At 42.4% G+C, this 24,217-nt stretch overlaps 1 protein-coding gene across 6 annotated transcripts in view; it reads left to right on the top strand.

The window, feature by feature from the left end:
• Positions 1-24,217, top strand: part of DZIP1 (DAZ interacting zinc finger protein 1) — a 75,949-nt gene that overhangs the window by 16,880 nt on the left and 34,852 nt on the right. For 3 of the 6 annotated variants that reach the window (XM_014576038.3, XM_075918812.1, XM_006128136.2), the window contains 6 exons: positions 3,218-3,345; positions 15,438-15,599; positions 16,370-16,507; positions 17,327-17,389; positions 18,266-18,406; positions 21,756-21,804. In XM_014576038.3, coding sequence (XP_014431524.2) covers positions 3,218-3,345; positions 15,438-15,599; positions 16,370-16,507; positions 17,327-17,389; positions 18,266-18,406; positions 21,756-21,804 — 681 coding nt within the window. The remainder of the gene's footprint in view (positions 1-3,217; positions 3,346-15,437; positions 15,600-16,369; positions 16,508-17,326; positions 17,390-18,265; positions 18,407-21,755; positions 21,805-24,217) is intronic. The other 3 variants (XM_025187268.2, XM_075918813.1, XM_075918814.1) reach the window with 2 other exon arrangements.

Consider the following 24,217-nt stretch of genomic DNA (forward strand, 5'->3'; position numbering starts at 1 on the left):
TACCCAAAGAAAGCCGTTGCTCTGAATTCTGCCACTGGCAAAGATATTCAGCAGGAACTTGTTTTAAAAAATGATTCTAAAAATGGCAGCATACGCTTCCATATTTATAACTATTTGGTGAAATGACTGGCATAACACATTTACATGTTAAAAAAACCCTGATCTGTCAAATGTACAAACTCACTCTGGGGCTTCTCAGTCAAATGGCTTATTCAACCAAGGTGCCAAACTCAATAATCTAGGATAGTAATCTTTGTTACACTACTTACTTAGCTTTCATCATCATCGTCTTTCACACACACTGGTGTATAGGGCAGCAACAAAAGTCCTCCAGTTCTGTCTGTCTCTGGCCAGCCTCTCAGTAGTGCCCCAAGTGTAATTCATGCTCTTCATTTCTACTGCAACGATCCGGTGCCATGTTGTTTTGGGTTGTCCTCGTTTCCGACGTACATTTCAGAACCCAATTCTGGTCTTAATCTTGGCGCTCAGGACTTCCATCTTCATGTCAATAGCTTCATTTCTGCTTTCACCACTGGCAGTCATACAAGTTACTATAAGTGACTCTGGAAGGCTGTCACACACAGTGGAGAAGGAATTCTTTGTTGATGTTTCCATAATAAAAGCTTTTTTTTTCTAGGTCAGGGCTGTTAGTCCTGAGCCAAACCCCCAATCCTGGAGGACTGGTGGGAATGCTTAGTCTGGCTCCTCTCCCCTTGATCTTTCTGGCTTGGTTGAACCTACCAGGAGCACTAAACTCCCACTGGCATAGCTCTTGGGATCATAAGACTATGCAAGCTGCCCGGCCCCGACAAGGCACATGTACAAGGGGAAGATAGTTAGCTTTACTTATTATGAAATAATTTTCTTAAAATAGTGCTGAAAATTAGGAAGTGGAATTATATCAAGATACCTGTACTCAAATTGTTCAAGCCATGTGGCCTTTGTCAGTATGACTAACAATATTAAATGTGCATAAGTCAGCAATACAGACTACATGGCTACAGGTTTATGGTAAAAGCACTTTGCCAGGTGCTTCAGAGGAATTTGCACATACAAAATACTGCTACATTTTAGTTGTCAGTATGAGTGATGAATTTAGGGATTTCTTTCTCTACCTCCTCTGCTTTGTGCTATCTGACTTTCCCTGTAGTGAAATTCTGGGAACAGAAGTTTCACCAATACAGGCAGTCCCCGGGTTACGTACAAGATAGGGACTGTAGTTTTGTACTTAAGTTGAATTTGTACTTAAGTCGGAACTGGCGTCCAGATTCAGCCGCTGCTGAAACTGACCAGCGGCTGACTACAGGAAGCCTGAGGCAGAGTTTCTCTGCCCCGGGCTTCCTGGAATCAGCTGCTGATCAGTTTCAACAGCAGCTGAATCTGGACGCCTGGGACAGACCAGCTGGGGTGCTGCCGGGTAGGTCCCCGCAGCGCTGCACCTCGGCGCTGCGGGGACCAACCCGGCAGCACCCCAGCTGCTCTACCCCAGGTGTCCCCAAGTCAGCCACTGCTGAAACTGATCAGCGGCTGATTCCAGGAAGCCCAGGGCAGAGCAACTCTGCCTCGGGCTTCCTGTAGTCAGCTACTGGTCAGTTTCAGCAGCGGCTGACTTGGGGATGCCTGGGGCAGAGCAGCTGGGGTGCTGCTGGGTTGGTTCAGTAGCGCCGCTCCTCGGCACTACTGGACCAACCCGGCAGCACCCCAGCTGCTCTGCCCCAGGCGTCCTGATTCAGCCGTGAAACTGACCAGCAGCGGCTGAATCAGGACGCCTGGGGCAGAGCAGCTGGGGTGCTGCCGGGTTGGTCCAGTAGCGCTGAGGAGCGGCGCTGCGGGACCAACCGGCAGCGCCCCAGCTGCTCTACCATAGGCGTCCACGAGAAAAGCCTGGTCTGCTGGGGGGGGCACTAGCTGCGCCCTCCCCTCCCCCAGCAGACCATGGAAACGCGGGCAGCAGGACAGAGACGCGCCGCGGTGCCGCCGCCCGGGTCCTCCGCGGCTTTGCTCCGCGTCTCCCCGGTCTGCTGGGGGGGCCCCCCAGCAGACCGGGGAGACGCGGAGCAAAGCCGCGGAGGACCCGGGCGGCGGGACCGCCCAGACGCGCCGCGGTCCCACCCGGGTCCCCCGCGGCTTTGCTTCGCGTCTCCCTGGTCTGCAGACCAGGGAGACGCGAAGCAAAGCCATGGGGGACCCGGGCGGCGGGACTGCGGCGCGTCTGGGCGGTCCCGTCGCCCGCGTCCTCCGGGGCGAGAAAAGCCCCATTCGTAAGTACGGATCCGACATAAGTCGGATCCGCGTAACTCGGGGACTGCCTGTATAATTCTGAACAAATCAAAAGTTATATCTCTGTATGGAATTATAAATAAAGTTACTTTGACAAATTAATATGCTACAATTAATCTTGCAGAATTACAAATGCGAGGATCATGCCTTTCATTCCTTCTTTGGCCTTCAACCCCTTATGTTCTTTATGGTGTCCCTAGCCTCTGTCAAGGGCTGGAAATGAGTGATGGGAGGGATCATCTGATGATTATTTGTTCTATTCATTCCCTTTGGGGCAGCTGGCATTGGCCATTGTCAAATGATAGGATTCTGGGCTAGAAGGACCTTTGGCCTGACCCAGTACAGCCATTATGTTCTTTTCTAAGACCATTCCTTATGTTCTTTTATAGGGACACCATTCCTACCCATCCTGTCTAATAAGTATTGATGGACTTAACCTTCATGAATGTATTTATTCCTTTTTGAGCCCTATTAAATAACATCATCTGGCAAGGAGTTCCACAGGCTGACTGCGCACTGCATAAAGAAAAACTTCCTTTTGTTTTAAACTTGCTACCTAGTTCTTACGTTATGGGAGCAAGTAAATAACTTTTCCTTTTTCACTTTCTCCATACATATTTTATTATCTGTATTATATTATCTGTATCATATGAATTAACTTTAATATTAAATATATCATAAAGCTATTTTACATGCTGTATGTTTAATAAGACAATGTCTGTCAATCTGTGACCTATGGAGTTTATTCAGTAATCCAGAGAATGTATTATTTTGAGAAGCAATCTGTGAGAAATTGTGATCTTGGGAGAGGAAAGGTGATCTGTCAGAGTAGTTTTTCACAGAATGAAATGATTGGAGAAGCACTGAAAGAAGATGTTTGTGCAGGAAATCACATTTTCCAAAATGTAACATTTTGTAAATGTATATTTCTTTCAAGCAGAACAAAAGAAGAAAGCACAGACAGATAAATTACAGGATGAGATCGATAAGTTGAAGGAAGAGTTACAGCTCACCAAGTCCCTCCTAGAAGCTGAACAACAAGCACAAGTGGTTAGATTTTCTAAGGTAGTATATACTAGGTATTAACAATTTCCTACAACAGCGTTTCTTAAACTTTTTAAGACTAAGGAACACCAAACAATAATTTTTTTTTTATGAGGAACACCAAGGATTTTTTGTTGAGAAAAAAAAATGTGGGGGAGAAAGTTATTGAGGGTAAAAAAAAAAAACGGGTCAGGGGAAAGTTATTGAGAAAAAAAAAGGTCACCTGCCCCTTTAAGGGTGGCCATTTTGAATTCTGTTCTCCACGGCACACCTCTGACTGCCTCGCGGCACACTGGTGTGCCATGCAATACAGTTTAAGAAACACTCTCCTACAAGAATCAACATTCTGAAATGTGCTCATTGAGCTCACAAATGAGGTGACTAGAACTGAATGAAACTGAAACCTTAAATAGGATTTTTCTGTTCAGCAGCATTGTTCTTGTGCCACGTCAGCATTAGGTACAGCTCCTCCTACAATTTTTAAAACCCCATTACCTCCCACTATCCCTTCTTGTATGTATTTTGGAACTAGTATTAAAGGCACTGCTGCTATTAGCACCTGCCAGTCATTAGATGGCAAAAAGGTCTTTTCAGAGCTGATAGACTGCAGGGTATTATAGTACTATTTCTTATTTAAAATACCATTTAGTACCTAGACACCATGGTGATTGGACACATGCTAGATATAGCGCTGTAAATTTACATGGTGTTTTATAAACAGTAAGATGTTCTTTACCATGAGAACTTACAGTCCAACATAGGCAAGACATGAGACAACAGCTTACGGAAGGGGAGAGAAAGATGGGAAAGTAATGGTAGGAAGATACAAATAATATCACTTCAGTTGGTGTGTTGAACTTTGAACCCTAGGTAAGCAGCCAGACAAAGCCTTTTAGTAATCTTGAAGCAGTAGGCAACCTCAGCCATTGTGGAGGGTTGATAAGAGATGAAGCAAAAGTGGGAAAGTGAAAAAATGTAAAAGCAGTAAGATAGCTTTAGTAAGTAGTTACATGCAAGAACTTTATTTATTACTATTTTTAATTTTGATTTCAACAGCATTCATAAAGCTGGAAGAGGGGATAGGTATTACAAACAAATAAAAAGATAATGCAGTTACATAGTTAAGCTACTGCACAACTTGATAATTTCGGATATTTCCAAATAATCTTACATTTTTTGTTTCTTTTCAAATAAATACAATCTGCTATCTTGTAGATATCACAAGAGAAGTGAGTTTTTAGAGGATATAGACCTAGCAGATAACTTCAAGGAGTGCATTCTCTGAACAAAGGGCAGTGTGGAATTGGCTTTTAAATAAGACATGCAGAGATATAGACCAATCTCTGTCTAATTTTTATAAATGTAATTTGATTTTTAAAATTGCATTATAAGTTGTTCTACCTTTCTTAAATGTTTGGTAACTTTCTTCTGCATAACTTCATTATAAAGTTCCCTTTACTTTTACTGCAGACCTCAAAGTAGAACCCATAGTTGTTTCTTGTAAGAGGTTATGCCAAGGCAACAAGGGGAGTGCAACCTTTGGAAAAAAATAATTGAGGGTATTTTAGATTCAAAGGCTCCTTTCCTCCTTTACTGTATAGAGCAATAGGTATGAATATCTACACAACAGCTGGGAGGTGCAATTCCCAGGTTTTTGAACACCTAATTGAGATAATGCCTAAAGACAGGGTTGTAGCTGCAGTGGCTTAGGCTAGCTACTGAATACGAACCCAGAGATTCAGGCAGAATTGTATTCAGGCTACTAGTCCAAACTGCTGCCATTTCACCGAAGCCACTTGCCTATTTTTAGATGCTAGTTTGAGCAGAGCTGATATGTGTATATCTAACAAAGGTGGGAATTAAATCTCTCACCTATCGAGTAGATCTATCCTTAGGCCATGTCTACACTACTGCTTTATCGGTATAACTTATGTCACTCAGCAGTTATGCCAGCAGAAGCGCTGGTGTGGACAGTGCTATGTTGGTGGGAGACCTCTCTCTCATCAGCATACAGTGGCAACCTGAGCGATTTTACAGCAGCTCAGCTGTATCAGTACAGCTGTGCCACTGTAAGTTCGCTAGTGCAGACATTGCCTTAGTCAGATTTCTTTCTAGCAAAGGTTCTCAAACAGGTGGTCAGGACCCCTTGAGGGGTCGCAATCAATGTTCCCTATAATCTTTTCCATTCACGTGAAGATTTTTTCCACCCATGTGCATAATACATTTTTATGTGCACTGAGGGACACTGTGGGACACATCCCAGAGGCCAAGAACTTAGACTTTCAGAACATTGCATCTGTACTGCCGCAAAGTCAGCCATGCAAGGTGAAAGCAGAAGTACGGAAATCAACTTTAATGGCCCTTAAAGACGATTAAATGGCTTGGTGGTGTGGACTCATTGTTTAGAAAATTGACCTAATGTGGCTAATTTTGATCTAAACTCCCAGTGTAGACCAGGCCTAAATTTGGGCTTTATCTTACCTTTACATTATTAGAGTGAAATTTTAAAATATTCTGTTTTAAAGAAAATTTGACGTGAAGCCCTCTTTCCTAGAGATGCTGCTGCCCAGCTTTTGATATGTATTACCCTGGATCTGTATTACCTGTATTACCCTGGATCTGTGAGGTCAGATACTCTTGGAAGTGAGTGGCAATGTTTCAGCCTAACAGTCATAGTAACTCAAAGCCTGTTATATTTAAATAAATCAACCATGATGAAAAGCTTGCATAAGAAGATGGTTCTGATTCCCAGCAATATGAATCTTGATCATAGGTTGCTGAAGAAAATGTCTCATGTCAGCATAGCGGAACTGAACTAATGTGAGCATCTGCTGTATATGCTAGCCAGTCTGTCCATATTTGATGGCTCAAAGTGATGTGTTTGAACAGATGGCTCATGCAGCGAAAGCATTGTTTTCTTTATGGCACAGAATACACAGCAATCCCAGAAGTCCATCACGGACACCTTGGTGTACTCAAAACACATTCTTTTAAGGTACAGGAATCTAAGCAAGGGAGTTGCTTAGAGATTAGTGCTGAAATTAGTGCTTACACTGGCATGAAGCCCCTTTCTAGCTCTTTTCCCTGACAGTATTCAGGCTGTCATGAGAGGAGCCTGAGCCCTAGGGGAAAGCAGGGAGACAGAAATGTGGATTGTGGAGTGGCTGGTTGATTACATTCTGCCACTGTCACCCGCATTATCACCCCAGATATCCCTCTCTTCAGTGGGAGAAAACATTTTCTATCCTACCAGACACACCATCATTTTTTACAGAACTAGCTTCTCTTACAACAGAATGGGGAGACCCTGGAATCCTGCTGCTGGCCTCACTTTCCCTCTGTCCCTTTTCCATTCTATTTAATAGTAAGATAAATATGAATACAAACCCTGAATAAAAATAGCTATTCTGGTTACAGGATTTATTTAAATAAAGAGTAATCAGCTTATATAAATGAGGCTGGGGAGACAATAGAGAGAGAAAACAGGCAGAATACGGGGCATTATTTGTGGGAAAAGTGGCGTGAAGGTGGGAAGATTTACATTTTATCTTAAGCCCTTTAAAGCTCTACTATTGCTTGTTTTTTTCTCTATGAAAAGAATTGTATTAAGCATAGAATAGTAGAACTGGAAGGGTCCTTGACAGGTCCAGTACCCTGCCCTGTCCAGTACCCTGCCCTCATGGCAGGACCAAACACTATCTATACCAGGGCTACTCAACACGCAGCCCATTTGTTTGAGGCCTGCAGTGTGGTTTGGGTTTACACGGGGCTCAACATGCGGCCCACAAGTGGCATCCTTTGAACATGGCCGGCACTGGGAACACGCTCCACAATGGCAAGTCAATATAATGGTCTTCTGTTGATATGTGTTTTAGTAGTTAAATTCCTGGACTTTCATTGCTCATTAAAAGTGCTGTCATATGGGTGAATTCGTGTAAATACTGCGTTTTATTAATATCAGCAGAACTGACTTAAATGGGGCCTGTGTGTTGTGTAGTCTTGCCTTAATCTTTATAATCATGCCCATCAGTGTGAAAAGAGCTATTTGCATATATTTGAATATGTATTTTCATGAATATGCAATCACATTTAAGTTATGGCCCTCGGCATGTGCTGTGAGTATCATTGTGACCGTGGGGTTTCCAAAGTTGAATAGCCCTGATCTAGATCATCCCTGATAGACGTCTAACCAACCTGTTCTTAAGTATCTCCAATAATGGAGATTCCACAACTTCCCTAGGCAATTTAGTCCAGTGTTTAACCACCCTGACAGTTAGAAAGTTTTTTCTATGTCCAACCTAAACCTCCCTTGCTTCAATTTAAGCCCATTGCTTCTTGTTCTATCATCAGAGGTCAAGGAGAACAATTTTTCACTCTCCTGCTTATAACACCCTTTTAGATACAGGTTGAATCTCTAAAATCTGGGACAGTCTGATACGGCAACATCTGTGGTCTGACAGGACCACAAATACTGTTGGACCAGCAAGCCCCGGCTGTCCAGGTTCAAAAGCACAGCCCAGGCTGGGCTGGCAGTGAGGAACCCAGCCCCAGGAGGGTGGAGAGCACAGCCCTGGCCAGGGCTGGCGGTAAAGAGAGCAGCCTCAGTCAAGGCTGGAGGTATCCAGGGCTAGTACAGCCTTGGCCTGGGCTGGCATGGTGCAGGAGCGCAGTTCCAGCTGGGGCTGGCAGCAGGGAGCTTAGCCCAGCCAGGGCTAGAGTCAGCTGGGCTCATAGCCCGGGCTGGCTCTGAGCAGGGGGGGGCACAGCCCCTTAGAGGCAGCAAGGCCGGCCCCTGTCCGGGGCTGGTGCAGTGGGTGATGCAGCCCTGGCCAGGCCAGGCCTGGCATGGTGTGAGACTGGAGGCAGCGGCAGGTGGCAGGGAGCGCAGACTCAACTGGGAGCCGAGCCTACAGCCAGGTTGGAAGCCTTGACCTCCCCTCATCCGGGAAACTCCATTGTTCAGGACCACTCAAGTCCCAAGGTTGCTGGACAAGGGAGGTCTGAGCTGTACTTGAAAACTGTTGTGGCTATGTCTACACTGCAGAGAAAAGTCGGGAAAAGATACACAAATTGCAAAGTGCAATTTGCATATCTTTTTCCGCTTTTTTTCCAAAAGAGGCTTTTCCGAAATTTGGCCCATCTACATGGGGCCAAATTTTGGAAAAAACTCTTCTTTCGGAACATCATTTATTCCTCTCACTGAAAGGAATAAGAACATAAGAATGGCCATACTGGGTCAGACCAAAGGTCCTTCTAGCCCAGTACCCTGTCTGCTGACAGTGGCCAGTGCCAAGTGTGCCAGAGGGAGTGAACTGAACAGGTAATGATCCAGCGATCTCTCTCCTGCCATCCATCTCCACCCTCTGACAAACAGAGGTGAGGGACACCATTCCTTACCCATACTGGCTAATAGCCAATAATGGACTTAACCTCCATGACTTTATCTAGCTCTCTGTTAAACCCTGTTATAGTCCTAGCCTTCACAACCTCCTCAGGCAAGGAGTTCTACAGCTTGACTATGTGCTGTGTGAAGAACTTCCTTTTATTTGTTTTAAATCTGCTGCCCATTAGTTTCATTTGGTGGCCCCTAGTTCGTATATACAGAAATACCAAAAGAAAACGTCTGCTTTTTCTGAAACTGTTCCTAAAAAGCAGACACGTTCCTTGGACGCAGTATGTCAGGAAAGCTCTGCAGTCTAGACATAGCCTATCATGTTCCCTCTCAATCTTCTCTTTTCTAAACTAAACAAACCCAATTCTTTCAGTCTTCCTTCATAAGTCATGTTTTCTAGACCTTTAATCATTTTTGTTGATCTTTGCTGAACCTTCTCCAATTTCTCCACATTTTTCTTGAAATGTGGTGACCAGAATTGGACACAATATTCCAGCTGAGGCCTAATCAGTGCAGAGTAGAGCAGAAGAATCACTTCTCGTGTCTTGCTTACAACACTCCTGTTAATGCATCCCAGAATCATGTTTGGGGTTTTTTTTGCAACAGTGTCACACTGTTGACTCATATTTACCACAGTACCAATTCCCTGAATCACCTGGTCTCCAGTTGTAAATATGTATATTCATATTTTGCAATTTCATAATTTCTAACACGGTTGGTACTACGTTTATTAATTTATTACTTGATTGATATAGTACTCATATATATCATGAATTTGCAGATGCAAGAATTTACTACATAATTTCCTCATGAATTTAAACTTTGATTTTTAAATTAAATTTCTAGCCCTATGATTGTACAGGCAGTCCCCGACTTACGCGGATCCGACTTATGTCGGATCCGCACTTACGAACGGGGCTTTCTCGCCCCGGAGGTCGAGGTAGCGGATTGCTACCTGCGAGCTCCGGGGCGAGAAAGCCCCGTTCGTAAGCTGCTCCGGTGCCCCTGGTCTGCTGGAGACCGTCTCCAGCAGACCAGGGGCACCGGGCGGGTTCCCGCGCTTCTGCCGCTTGAGACCCGGTGCCTGTGGTCTGCTGGGGACCGTCCCCAGCAGACCACAGGCACCGGGACTGAAGCCGCAGCCGTGGGGGGGGGTCCCGTGCCTCTGAGACTTTGCCAGAGCAAAGCCTCAGAGGCGCGGCACCCCGCTGCCGCTGCTGCTCTGCTCCCCGTGTCCCTGGTCTGCTGGGGGGGGGGCGCGGATACTGTGCCCCCCCCCAGCAGACCAGGCTTTTGTTTTGGACCCTGGAGCAGAGCAGCTGGGGCGCTGCGGATTGGTCCTGCAGCACCCGCTCTGGGCACTACTGGACCAACCTGGCAGCACCCCAGCTGCTCTGCCCCAGGTCCTGATTCAGCCGCTGCTGGTCAGTTTCAGCAGTGGCTGAATCAGGACACCTGGGGCAGAGCAGCTGGGGTGCTGCTGGGTTGGTCCAGTAGCGCCGAGGGGTGCTACTGGAGCAACCCAGCAGCACCCCAGCTGCTCTGCCCCAGGCATCCCCAAGTCAGCCGCTGCTGAAACTGACCAGCGCTGACTACAGGAAGCCCGAGGCAGAGTTGCTCTGCCCCAGGCTTCCTGGAATCAGCGCTCATCAGTTTCAGCAGCAGCTGACTTGGGGAAGCTTGGGGTTCTTAAGTTGAATCTGTATGTAAGTCAGAACTGGCGGTCAGTTTCAGCAGCGGCTGAATCTGGACGCCAGTTCCGACTTACATACAGATTCAACTTAAGAACAAACCTACAGTCCCTATCTTGTACGTAACCCGGGGACTGCCTGTATTGAGAATTTTAAAAACTGTGTAAGGGATAGCTGCTTGAATCTGCAGACTGCATGGAACAGTAGCTCTAGAGACATGTGAACTTCCCTCACTCCGTTCTGAAACCCTGTGACATTAGTTTTTAGTATGATTGTTAACCATTTCCTGCTATAATGTACTTATCTTGCAACCCTAAATTATCTCCTATACCTTGCTAGGTGCCAGAAATCTTTTCTGTCTTTTACTTAAACAGTCATGCTCCCTTGAGAACTTCTAGAATGAAGTTTTGACTGTTTGGTACAAAACTCTGCAGCGTATAAAAACTGAAAATGTAAGGGGAAGAAATAAAATATATTGTTTTTAATATCAAATTAAATAGCACAAATGATATTGACTCGATAGCTTGACTTATTTTCATTTTTAAATTAATATGAATTTAAAATATTACTTGAAGCTGCAGCAGAATGTATAGTCTGTCAAATCAGAATACTTCAAAAACGAGAGTAGTGGGTTTTCCTGTATAATTAGGTCACTGCTATTACAAAATGCTTAGGATCATAATTTAATGAAGCTCCCAATATGCACTTAATAACATGTCATTTCTACAGGTAAATATTTTAACTTAATCATTAGAAAATCACAAAAAGTTTATCTATTCAGTCCTCTGTTTATTTATACTTTTGAAACAATGGCAGTTATGCAGTTATACTGAGAAAGAAAAGTAGCATTTAATATGTAACGCCCAAGGATAGTGAGTAGAATAATAGAACATACTTTGATTTATTGAATAATTTTACCCACTTCAGTAAAATCCACCTGACTGTACTTACAAATTAAGTAGAAAATTTTCCATGAAAGGAAGTTACTTAATAGAAAGCAATAGAAATGGGCTAAAATAAGCTTTATCACCAGAAGGTGGCAGTCTAGTTCCTATGATGCAGTGTATGTTGGGTGTGTATTCTCTCTTTCATCACTCTGCAGGTGCCAACCACCCCCAAATTATACATTTTGTGCCATTCCTGATTCCATCAGTAGGCTCACAAAACTTGCCTGGTTATCATGCTCTTATTGGGTACCTACAGCTAGCATCTATTCTGTGAAGTGATATCTTAATTTCTGGGCCTTAGTTAGCTCCAGACTTCTCATGGAGTGGCAGAAGCAGTATGAAAGCCTAGAAATATCATGGAGGAAAAGCAAGAAATCCCCTTCCTACTCCACTCCAGTATTGCCCTAACAGTGAGGTTTTTGCTCAATGTGCTGCCCTTCCCCCACCTCTTTGTGTAGTTCTGACAAGCCATATTGCGTGGGAATAGAAATAATACTGAATTAGGGGCCTGCATCTCACCACAGTAGCCCCCTACTGACACCAGAAAAGTGTGTGTGTGGGGGAGGAGTCTGCTCAGCATGATCCACATCATATGAAACAAGAAGACCTTATTTCTGAGGAGGAGTTCCAGGATAGCAACATGGAGGTTAGGGGACTTCCAATCCTTCTTAGGGCATTATTCATATCTATCAGTTGCCTCAACATGAATGTACAAGCCTCAAAGTATCCTTGCTAGTATAGAAGAGCAGAGAACTCTTTCTCATTATGGTTTGTGTCTGCCATTTCTACTAACCTTGCAATCATTGTCTTGACTTGACTGCTAACAACACTGAGTCCACCAGTTTGTTTCATATACAGTAAGCAATGAAAAGCTACCCGATGGCAATTGCTTTTTGGGTCACTGTTCTCCAAGTACTGAGTTAAAAAAAACACAAAAACTTGAAGTTGAATGTCTGTCAAGCCTGAGATTTCAAATTCCCACTTCCATACCATCAGTATATATGAGTGACAACTACTTTTACTGATAGCCAGAGTTTAGCCTTATACACTCAAATATTTGTTATTTTTCTCAAAGTTGTAAGGGCAACTGAACTCTTCCTGTATAAATGTGGGTTTCATAGGATTCCACATCAAGGGAATGATGATTATTCACTGCTATTATTTTTGCTTTTTTTTTGCTGGGTTTGGTGGATTAATTATATGCTAGTCTCTGGTAATGTGTTTCATTAATGTTGGGTTATAACTTGCCTTATAACATAGTAACAATCCAACCCACAGAGCCATAGAACCATAGGACTGGATGGGATCTCAAGAGGTCATCTAGTCCAGTTCCCTGGACTTACGGTAGGCCTAAGCTTTATAGAGTTAGGGCCCTACCAAATGAACAACCATGAATAATACATCATGGACCATGAAAGCTCCTTTGTGTGCTTTACCCTCTGCTATACAGATTTCATGGTAGAGACCATCATTTTTCAAACTGCGGTCTTGATCAAAAGGAAACTGCGGGCGGGGGAGGGAGGGGAGAGAGGGTTGCAAGCTTATTTTAGGGGGCTGCAGTATTGCCACTCTTACTTCTGTGTTGCCTTCAGCAGAGGCAAAAGAGCAGCAGCTGGTGGCTGGAAAGAGGAAGATGGTGGCCAGGCGCCCAGCTCTGACAAACTGTTTGGCTCAGTGTTATTAGCAGCTAAGTCAAGACAATGATTGCAAGGGTAGATCTGGATAATACCCCATCCCATATCATCCTCACTTCTGCACTTCTGCTGCCAATGACAACTCTGCCTTAAGAGGTGGGCTCTTGGCCAACAGCCACCACTCTCCATCTGCCCAGCTCCTAAGGCAGCACCACCACCAACAGCAGCGAAGAAAAGGGTGTATCAGTACCACAAGTCTTGCATACAATAATTAGAATACTTATCCAGCATTGCTCAGGTCCTTAACTCAAATAAGGTTTGCTTTTCTTCATTTAAATGATTGTTTTGGGATGGAATGAGGGGTTCAGTACTCAGGCTGCCTTGGGGAGAGAGGACACCCCCATCCCTCTGTCACCACAGCAACTTGGGGCTAAGTGAAAAGCACTTGTCCATAACTGCTGCAGCAGGCACAACCGAAGGAGGAATGCATGTCCCCCGCCTGGGGGACAAAGATACTAACAGATACACAAACTGTGAAATATATAATAGATAACCGTCCTTTTCTCCACCTCTGCCCCTGTTCGCCAAATGGGGTTATAGCTGCCCTGCTCCCCATCTCTGGTCCTTTGCTGTCCCCCTATGGTAATTCTCCAGTATAACTGTCCCTCCTACCAGACCCCTCCCATTCCATTTTATGAGAAACAGTCAAATTCCAGGAACATTCCATTGTCCTGTCACAATCAAACTCTGACCTTGCTTTAAGTCATGATAGAAAGAAGCTGCATACCAAATTTGGTGGCCCTTGCTTTTACCAGTTAGGAGGAGTTCTTGAACAAACAGACTCACAGACAGATACACAGACTGAAGCTTAAACTCTGTCAATTATACAGTAGATCTTGTGACTCCCCCGTACAGCTCCTTTGTGGGTCAGAACCCTTGTAGTCATAACACCATTAAATTTTAGATTTAAATAGCTGAAATAATGAAATTTCCAATTTTTAAAATCCTGTGATTGTAAAATTGGTAGGGCCCTGCATATAGACCATTCCTGACACGTGTTCGTCTAACTTGCTTTTAAAAAATCTCTAATAATGGAGATTCCACAATCTCCCTAGGGAATTTATTCCTTTGTTTACCTACCCTGATGGGAAGTTTTTTCCTTACATCCAACCAAAATCCCTTGCTGCAATTTAAGCCCATTGCTTCATGTCCTGTGCTCAGAGGTTGAGGAGAATAGTATTTCTCTCTCCCCCTTGTAACAACCTTTTATGTACTTGAAGACTGTTATCATTTCTACTCTCAGTCTTCTCCAGACTAAATGCAGTTTTTTCAGTCTTCCCTCATAGGTCATTTTTACTAAATCTTTAATCATTTTTGTTGCTCTTCTCTGGACTTTCTGCAATGTGTCCATGTCTTTCCTGATATGTGGCACCCAGAACTGAACATAGTCCTCCAGTAGAGACCTAATAGGTAGAGTGGAAGAATTACTTCTCATGTCTTGCTTACAACAGTATATCCCAGAATGATGTTTGCTTTTTTTTTGCAATTGTTTTTCTTCGTTGACTCATATTTATTTTAATTTAAGGCCAGAAGGAACCACCAAATTATTTAGTCTGACCTCCTGTATGTCACTAGCCACCAGTAAAAGCCAATGCCTATATATTAATCCCAGTAGCTGAAATTAGAGCAATTCATTAGAGACCACGGGAGACTAAACTATTATGTTCCACAAACATAGAATAGGAGTGGCCAAGATGGGCCAGTGGTGTAGGGCATTGATTGAGATGCACCCGAAATAGTACCAGCAAGTATCTCACACTCCATGCTGCAGGGAAATGTGAAATCTCCTCCAGGTTACTGCCAACTGGATCTGAGGAAAAATTCCTTTCTAACCCACTTTTAGATTCGGAACATGTAAGCAAAAGTCAGCCAGGTAATATGAATATGTTGTTACAAGGCTGTAATTTATGCAAATTGGTTAGACTTTGTAGCCTTAAACTCTTGTGGTTATTTTTGCTTTTAAACTTGAATTAATTTCTATATATTTGACAGAAACTGGCTATATCATTCCCTTTGGTTTTAGGCAGAACTTCTCATTGACTTTTTCAAACAAAAGTTAAGGACAGCATTGTGTGATAAATGCAAAACAAAAAACTTACAGTTTGAGGGTTAAGAGAGGAATATGATATAATTTTTAGGCAAAATCCCTTTATTTACATAAGTGCCTGGAGGAGCTGAAATTGTTTATTTAAAGAATGAAAAAATTGGTTCAAATAGTTGGTTCCACTTAGAAGTTCTGATTTAAAAATTTATATCACAATATATTATGGAAATTATCATTTGGCTCACAAAGCTTATCTATTATCTTTTCCATGTTTCATGTTGCATTGTTTTACATGTGGGAAGAGAGTGAGAGAATTCTTAGAGTAACATTTTAAAATAATTTCAGGAATATGAACTTCAAAGATCAAAAGAAGAAGAAATTATGCAATCTTTTCATAAATGGAAAGAGGAAGAAAAAGAGAGATTGGCTGATGAAATAGAGAAAGTGAAAGAGATGTTTATGAGGGAATTTAAAGAATTAGCTGCAAAGAATACTGCATTAGAGAATGTAAGTGATTTAAATACGGAATTTCTGTTAATATTATCTGTAAGGAAATTATCTTGGTTTATTATTTGAAACATATAGTAATAATATCTCTCATAATTTTTCCATCATCAGATTTCAAAGCTTTTTACAAAAGAGGTCAGAGTCATGCTGTTAATATTATAAGAATTGTTCTTATATAAAACATTTAAAATATTAATTTAATGGTTATATTTTGGTATTGTCTCCTTAATTCCAAGATGTTTTCATTTTTTTATGAATTGCACTTATTTGTATGAAGGATTCCTGCCTACAAGTTGCAGGTCATTCTTTACTTAATCCTCATCCATATAGTTCTTGTTTTCTAGTTGGTTAATATTTTATTATTGCTGCCTACCAAGATTAGGTGTTTATGAATGATTTGTAAGAGGAGGAATAACCTCTATAGCAAGGTCCTGAGGGAGAAGAACTGCCTGCATAGGGTGTTGTCAGAAAGGTCAAAAGTGGTATTTCCCAGTGTTCTGATTATGGATAAATCTGTGAGCGTCCAGGCACACCAGAAAAGATGTGTGAGAGTTTATTAGAACTGCTTCTATTTTGTTGGTGCTAGTTCCTAACCTGTGTCCCTATAATCACAGTAAATGTGATAAATGCTTTGCTGCTTAAAAATGATTATGGGGATTACCTCAATTTTAAACAGTTATAATTTAAATTAAATTGCATATTAAACTGAAATCCTATAATAATTTCTTTAACTATATGCTGGATTTTTAATAGATTTTTTTCCCTCTTAGCAATTGTTAGATTTACAAAAGTCCAATATGCAAATGAAATCCAATTTGGGCACTTTAAAAGACAGCTGTGAATTTATGGAAGAGAGACCACAGAATGATCAGGATTATCAGAATGTGATTGAACTTCTTGAAAAACAGGTAGTATTCTGATGTAAAGATGAACATACAGTATAGTGATCACTACTGATCGTCTTTTGTGTTTGTCATTCTACAAATAAGAATGCAAAATTCAGATTAAAAAATTTCTGAAATTCTCATTTTCTACTTAACTTTCTTATTGGATTCACTGCTATCTGCTTAATACTATTAGTAATTTCTTTAATGGAAATTATTCCCAGCTTAACTTTCCGAAGAGCGATTTAGACACTTGTCCTGGATTCTGACCCATGCCCACTATGTTCTGGGTGTCTTTAATTGGCAGAAGAAATCATTTGTACCTCCTTGATCTCAGTGTTGCTTTGGAAAAATACATTTAAAATTGAACAAGTGATAAGAAACTCTGAGATGTTAGAAACTTTTAATGATGGGTTCCCATCTTCATTTAAATGAAGAAATGGTGGAATTTGTTCATTTCCTCCTACAAAGGGAAGTACATTCTATCTTTCTCAAGTTAAGGTATTTTATTTCATTGTCACTATAAAGAACCAGTGTTTGAATTTATGTTATTTAGAAAAAGACTACTCATATGTTTGTTACTGTATTAGCAAAATGAAATATATCATAGTAACTTTGTATTTTGTCTACTGAGAGACTGAGCTTACATATTCAAGATCCTATGAATATATAATTTCCAATATGACTAATAATATATAACAATTACATATCATATGAGATACTAAAATACTGTTTAAGTCTTTCAGAAGGGGTTACTGAAATATTAATAATCTTTTATGCTGATATAACTCAGGGTCATTATTAACCAATTTTAATTCAAATGAGCATTTACTTTCCTTTTAGGAGAGTAAGTGGACTTCCAGAATACAAGCCCTTCATCAAGAACATGAAAAAGAAAGGTGCCAGGTAAGATTGCATTAGCAGTATGTTTATACCAATAACCTGTTTTAAAGCAAGTGAAATGAAAACAAACACCTAACTTTTTCAATGCTACTAATATAGTTTACAACATCTGGTAGATTAGAAATCATAGATATTAAGAATTTATGCTCAAAATACATTATTTTATTATGTAGCATTATTTATTTATTTCTCTATTTCTTTTACGCTGGTGCCCAGAGATAGCAGTCAGGATCAGGGTTCTGATCCTGAATCAAGCCCATGGTGTTCATTGCCAAGATTCCCATCTATTCTTCCTAAAATAGCATTATTTGCTACCATGGGTAACTGTAAATAATTTTCTTTATCTAGTTATAATATTTCCCTATAGGTCTTACTTTCAGAGCATGTCCATAATATATATGCACATTCCTTTCTGTGTTTTTAATAATCTGTGTGTAAATGAAAAATGATATAGGCCCTGATTCAGAAAAAGCATCCCCTGTCCAGGGAGGCACTGCAACATATGCATGAGTCCTACTGGAGTCACACATCCTTAAGTACTTTCTTGAATTATGGTGTGACAGAGTGCTTAAACCTTGAAGTGAGAGGGAAGGGATTATGGAGGCCATGAGTACTAAAGTAGCCCTGCTTCTCCTCCCCTGGTAATTATGCACAATAGGAAGGTGAGGGGAGGGGGCTAAAAGGTGGGTGCTCTAGTCAAGCGGGGAAAGTCCAGAACAGGGAGTTGCTAGAGTAGACTAGATGGGGACACCCTAGAGAAGGTCATTTACCCAGGACTATAAAGAAAAGAATTTGAACCAAAACCTTGCTTGGCTAAACAACATAATAAAATATTATATGAAATATTTACGAGTTGCTTTTCAACTGTTCGTTTTCTAGCTACTGTCACAGATTGAGAAGCTTAAATCATCAATGACAGCGGACCTAAATGCAAGTAATATCTTCTATAAGAAAAGGATAGAAGAGCTAGGGCAGAGACTTCAGGAACAGAATGAGCTGATTATTTCTCAAAAACATCAGGTCTGTTTTTTAAAGGATTCTTGGGTATCTAAAACTATAGGGGCATGTCGGAAGAGATTTTTTTTAAAGAATATTTAACTCTGTGGATGAACTTCCAATTTTCATAAATTAATATTCTCTTCAACTCAGGTTGGTTGTATTACCCCTGTATGTGGCTTTGGTGAGATCATTACTGGAGTACGGTATCCAATTTTGGTGGCCGTACTTCAAAAAGGACTGGTAGGTCTTCCTGGGCCATCAAATTCAGTCTCCTTTTGTTGCTGACAATTCCATCAGATAATCCCATTAATAGATGTATCAAATTGGAAAGGACTCAGGAAAGATAAACAGTGATCTGAGGCCTGAAAAACATATTTCACAGTTTGGGTATGTAATATTTCAGAATAACTGATGTTATTTTGAAATAACATAGTCTGCGTCTACACTACAAGCAGTTATTTCGACATAATGTCAAAATAATGTTGAGCTGGAGGACTTCTTACTCTGACTCCTGTAACCCTCATTTTGCGAGGAGTAAGGGAAGTCGAAGGAAGAGTGCTCTTCCTCGGACTTCCTGCTTTGTAGACAACGCCAAAAGCTGAAACTAGCTATTTCGACTGAAGCTCCACAGTTGATGTAGCTCAAGTTGTGTAGCTTAATTCAACTTTTCCTCTGCTGTGTAGATGTACCCTTTGAAACTTAACAAGCTAAGTCTGTTTAGTTTCTCCAAGAGAGGGTTAAGAGTTGACTTGGTCACAGTCTGCAAAAATCTACTTGGGGAAGAGATATCTTAAGGTAGACACTCCTGTAATTTATGAGAAAAAGGCATAATGAGATCTAATTATAAGAATCTGATACTAAACAAATTCAGACCAGAAATAAGGCACAATTTTTTGACTGTGAGGATAATTAATAATTTAAACAGCTAGCCTAGAAATGAGATAGATTCTCTATCACATCAAGTGTTTAAATCAAGTCTTGATAACTTTCTAAAAGAGATACTATATTTCAAAATGTTAATGGGCATGATGCAGAAATTACTGGTTTAGATTGTATGGCCTGTGTTATGCAGAAGATCAGTCTAGATCATCATAATAGTTCCTTCTGACTGTAAAAATCTATTAATCCATGTATGTGTTAAATTGTGTGTATTTACCATGAAGAATCTTATTTTGCATACTTCAGAAAGTGGTTAATTTTAAGCACATGCATAAGTCTTTACAAACTTGGGGCATAGATTTATGTGTCTAGTTAGCAAGTTGCAACTTTTAAATCATCTTCCATAACAAAACATTACAGCTGAGAGTGAAAAAAACCTACTGAGCAATAAATAAAAGAGAATTAAATAGTATATTCAGAGGAGACAGAGACAAGTATTTTGACTCAGACATCTCCAAAGAAAATCAGCATTACATGGGTTATAAAATGTTTCATAAAGGATCTCAAAGCAGCTTTTCTGAAAAGGAATTATGAAGTTAAAGCTCATCAGAGTGGAAAGTCTTGAAGAGCAGGTGATATTGATGAGAGAAAATGGAGGCTAGACTCAAGGATAGATCATAAAAGAAGATACCTCTCAGGTATCCTACTATGGGTTAAGACCAGCGTTCCCTCTAAGATTTTCCAACCATGAATGGAGTAATTTTGGCTTGTGCACCAATATTGAGGTCATGTGTGCTAGTTTGGATGTGTGCCACCCAATTTATTAACACACAAGTTCTGGCTGCTGGAGGAGACAGCTCCCACCCCCGCCATGCGGCATGTCCTGTTCCTGGCCACTGGAGCAGACACCTGCTCCATGAGGCAGGTCCCATTCTCAGCTGCCAGAACAGGCTCTGGCCCTCCCTTCCACATGGCAGTCCTAGCTACCACAGAATGGCCATACTGGGTCAGACCAGAGGTCCATCCAGCCCAGTATCCTGCCTGCTGACAGTAGCCAATACCAGATGCCCCAGAGGGAGGGAACACAACAGGTAATCCTCACATGATACCTTCTGTCACCCACTTCCAGAGAAACAAGAGGCTAGGGACACCATTCCTACGCATTCTGGCTAATAGCCATTGATGGACCTAACCTTCATGAGCAGGCCTCCCCCACGCCACGCAGCTGCAGCAGGTCCTGGGCCCCCGCCCCAGTAGCTCCCTACCATGCCATCTCAGCTGTCCCTGCCCGCCCCATGAGTGCTGCTGCGTAGCTCTCCGGAGGAGGTGATCCAGGGAAGAATTTTTTGTGCTTCTCTGCTCAAGTGTGCACCTTAATGGGAACATGGTTCAGACCTTTGGTGGGTTGGATATGCGAAAGATGGAAGAATGTGTCAGTAGGGAAATTAATGCTGTAGCATCTTTTACAGGATTTTAAGAGGTATCAAGCTAATTAAAAAGTAGCAATAAGAATTTGGACAACATCACTGGAAATAGGATGAGGGACTAAAAAAACTGAACATGGTACCAATATTTTAAAAGGTCACTTTAAATATTGAGATGTTAAAAAGTTCAAGTCAGACCTTTCTACTAGAACGTTTACTAGGGATAAAACAAGAGAAGTTTTATATATACAGATTGGTCAAAGTCAGAATGGATTTATAAAGAAAAGTGGTGATGAATTTAAATGAATATAACTAATCATCACAAAATTAAATGAGATTTGACTGGAAAAAAGTAGAGTAAGACGTAACTGTAGCATTATTTTGGAATAACTGACTTTATTCCAAAATAACAAGGAGCATGTCTATACTACAGACTTTTATTTTGAAATAATGTTGAGCTGGATGACTTCTTACTCTGACTCCTGTAACCCTCATTTTACAAGAAGTAAGGGAAGTTGAAGGAAGAGTGTTCTTCCTTCAGCTTCCTGCTGTGTAGACAGCACCTAAAGCCGAGTTATGGTTGGGTACCAATGTAAGTCAGTGGGACTTTTTACATACTTAAAATTAAGTATGTGGTTAAGTGCTTTGATGGACTGGGGATGGAATTCAAGCCCCACTGTAGAAAAAGGAAGTACAGCATGTAGTAAAGGATACAGGCCCCTGTAGGAATCCTGCCTATTTCACTGCATAGTCTGAATGGCATGCAAGGTCTATCTACACAGCAGAGAAAGATCCATGGCTGGCCCATACTAGCCAAATTGGGCTCATGGGGCTTCGGCTGCGAGGCTGTTTCACTGCTGTGTAGATTTTTAAGCTTAGGCTGTATAGTGTTTTAAATAATCATTCTTGTCATCCTGTCTTTTTGCAATAGTAGAAATTTTGTTAGGCTTTATATACTTCAATAATAAATTCCATTTACCATTTTATATTTTAGGAACATTATTTTATTCAGTCTTATTGCATCCATTTGTAACTGTGCCCTCATCTTATTGTATTTTTTTTTTCAGATAAAAGAATTGTCCACAAAATCACTAGCTAATGTCAAATCGCAAGTTGGTAAGTGCAGGCTATAAGAAAAGGATATAAAATAAGTTGATTCTGCTTTCCAAGTCTAATATTTTGGTTCAATTATCGTAATACAGAATATCAACCCATAGTTATCATAGTCCAAGTGGTAATAGAAGTGTTAAATCCCATTTAATTTGTTAACTGGTTTAACATTATGTTTAATCAATTAAGTGGGGACGTATGGGGCCTATCGTGAATGGGGACTGCTCCGGCTGGGCTGCTCCAACCCCCACTGGTTAACCGTAGTTTGCCAGTTAACCAGTTAGCCATTCACACAGCTAAATAGTACAGTTCATTACAAACTGATATCTGGACTTCACAAATATAATTTAAAAAAAATCAAATCAGCACTTGCAGTTTAATAGTACAGGCAGTCCCCGGGTTACGTACAAGATAGGGACTGTAGGTTTGTTAAGTTGAATTTGTATGTAAGTCGGAACTGGCGTCCAGATTCAGCCGCTGCTGAAACTGACCAGCGGCTGACTACAGGAAGCCCGAGGCAGAGTTGCTCTGCCCTGGGCTTCCTGGAATCAGCCGCTGATCAGTTTCAACAGCGGCTGAATTTGGATGCCTGGGACAGAGCAGCTGGGGCGCTGCCGGGTTGGTCCCGCAGCGCCGCTCCTCGGCGCTACTGGACCAACCCGGCAGCACCCCAGCTGCTCTACCCCAGGTGTCCCCAAGTCAGCTGCTGCTGAAACTGATCAGCGGCTGATTCCAGGAAGCCCGGGGCAGAGCAACTCTGCCTCGGGCTTCCTGTAGTCAGCTACTGGTCAGTTTCAGCAGCGGCTGACTTGGGGACGCCTGGGGCAGAGCAACTGGGGTGCTGCCGGGTTGGTCCAGTAGCGCCAAGGAGCGGCCCTGCCGGACCAACCCGACAGCGCCCCAGCTGCTCTACCCCAGGCGTTGTCGGCGAGAAAAGCCTGGTCTGCTGGGGGCGGGGGGTCACACTAGCTGCCTCCCCCCCAGCAGACCAGGGAGACGCGGGTGGCAGGACCGCCGAGACGCGCCGCGGTCCTGCCCGCATCCTCCGTGGCTTTGCTCCGCGTCTCCCTGGTCTGCTGGGGGAAGCCGTGCCGTGGCTGTCCCGCTGCCGGCGTCCTCCGAGGCTTTGCTCTCCGTCTCCCTGGTCTGCTGGGGGGATCCTCTCCCAGCAGACCAGGGAGATGGGGAGCAAAGCCTCGGAGGATGCCGGCAGCGGGACAGCTGCGGCGCGTCTGGGCTGTCCCGCTGCCCGTGTGCACCGCAGCTTTGCTCCGCGTCTCCCTGGTTGCCCTGGTTGCCCCCCCCCCCAGCAGACCAGGGAGACGCGGAGCAGCTTTTCTCGCCCCGGAGGATGCGGGCGGCAGGACTGCGGCGCATCTGGGCGTCCCGCTGCTTGCGTCCTCCGGGGCGAGAAAAGCCCCGTTCGTAACTGCGGATCCGACATAAGTCGGATCTGCGTAACTCAGGGAATGCCTGTATTTCATTTTGTGTCAGTGCTGCTGGTTCTGTGTCTCTTTTCTGTTGTGTGTCAAACCTGCACGGATTTGCAGCCTAAAGATTTTACAAAGCACAAAGCTGAACACTTTAAGGGAGGAGGCATGAAAGTATAGTATTTAATCATTTGTAAATGTAAATTATGTTACAACTTTTAGTTCGGGTATTAAAAATACTTGAGTTTTAATAGTTTTTTTCTTGGCTGCCTATTGGCAAGTTGGACAGGTGGAGCTTCACATGCATACAAAGGATGGATATTGAGAGGATAGATGAAATTCAACAATTTATATATAGTTTTGACAACTAAAATAATGCTTTGCAATGATAACACTTTGTGTCTGAGGGTCTCTCATATCTTTACAGTAGGTTAGTCTTACAAGTCCTATGATGTAGGCAAGCGTTGCAAGGTGGAGTCCCAGAGCACATCTCTGCATGTAAGAAGTGTAGATGTTAGCAGCTAGGATGTATATATACAATGTGACATGTGACATGAATTTAAATTATAGTATCACCCTGTACTAAAACCCAGTGCATCTGTGCCTGATCAGTGTGGGCAAAAAGTTGTTATATGGCTAATAAAGTAACCTGAGTGATGAACTTGAGTTGACCTGAGATTTTTGGATCCCAGAGAGACGGATGACATGTTCTTTCAGAATTGGACAGGCTTTTCTGGGTAAGCTGAATGGAAAGGTCAAGAAACATAATATTCTTCCTTCTTGGGGCCTGATTTTATTAAGTCCTCAGGAAATGACACATGATTCTTTTGTCTTGTCCAGGCTTCTACCCTTGGGGTATGTCTACACTACCCTCCTAGTTCGAACTAGGAGGGTAATGTATGCATACCGCACTTGCTAATGAAGCCCGGGATTTGAATTTCCCGGGCTTCATTAGCATAAGCGGGGAGCCGCCATTTTTAAATCCCCGC

The sequence above is a fragment of the Pelodiscus sinensis genome, chromosome 1 (genome assembly GCF_049634645.1).
Source record: "Pelodiscus sinensis isolate JC-2024 chromosome 1, ASM4963464v1, whole genome shotgun sequence".
Taxonomy (NCBI): Eukaryota; Metazoa; Chordata; order Testudines; family Trionychidae; genus Pelodiscus; species Pelodiscus sinensis.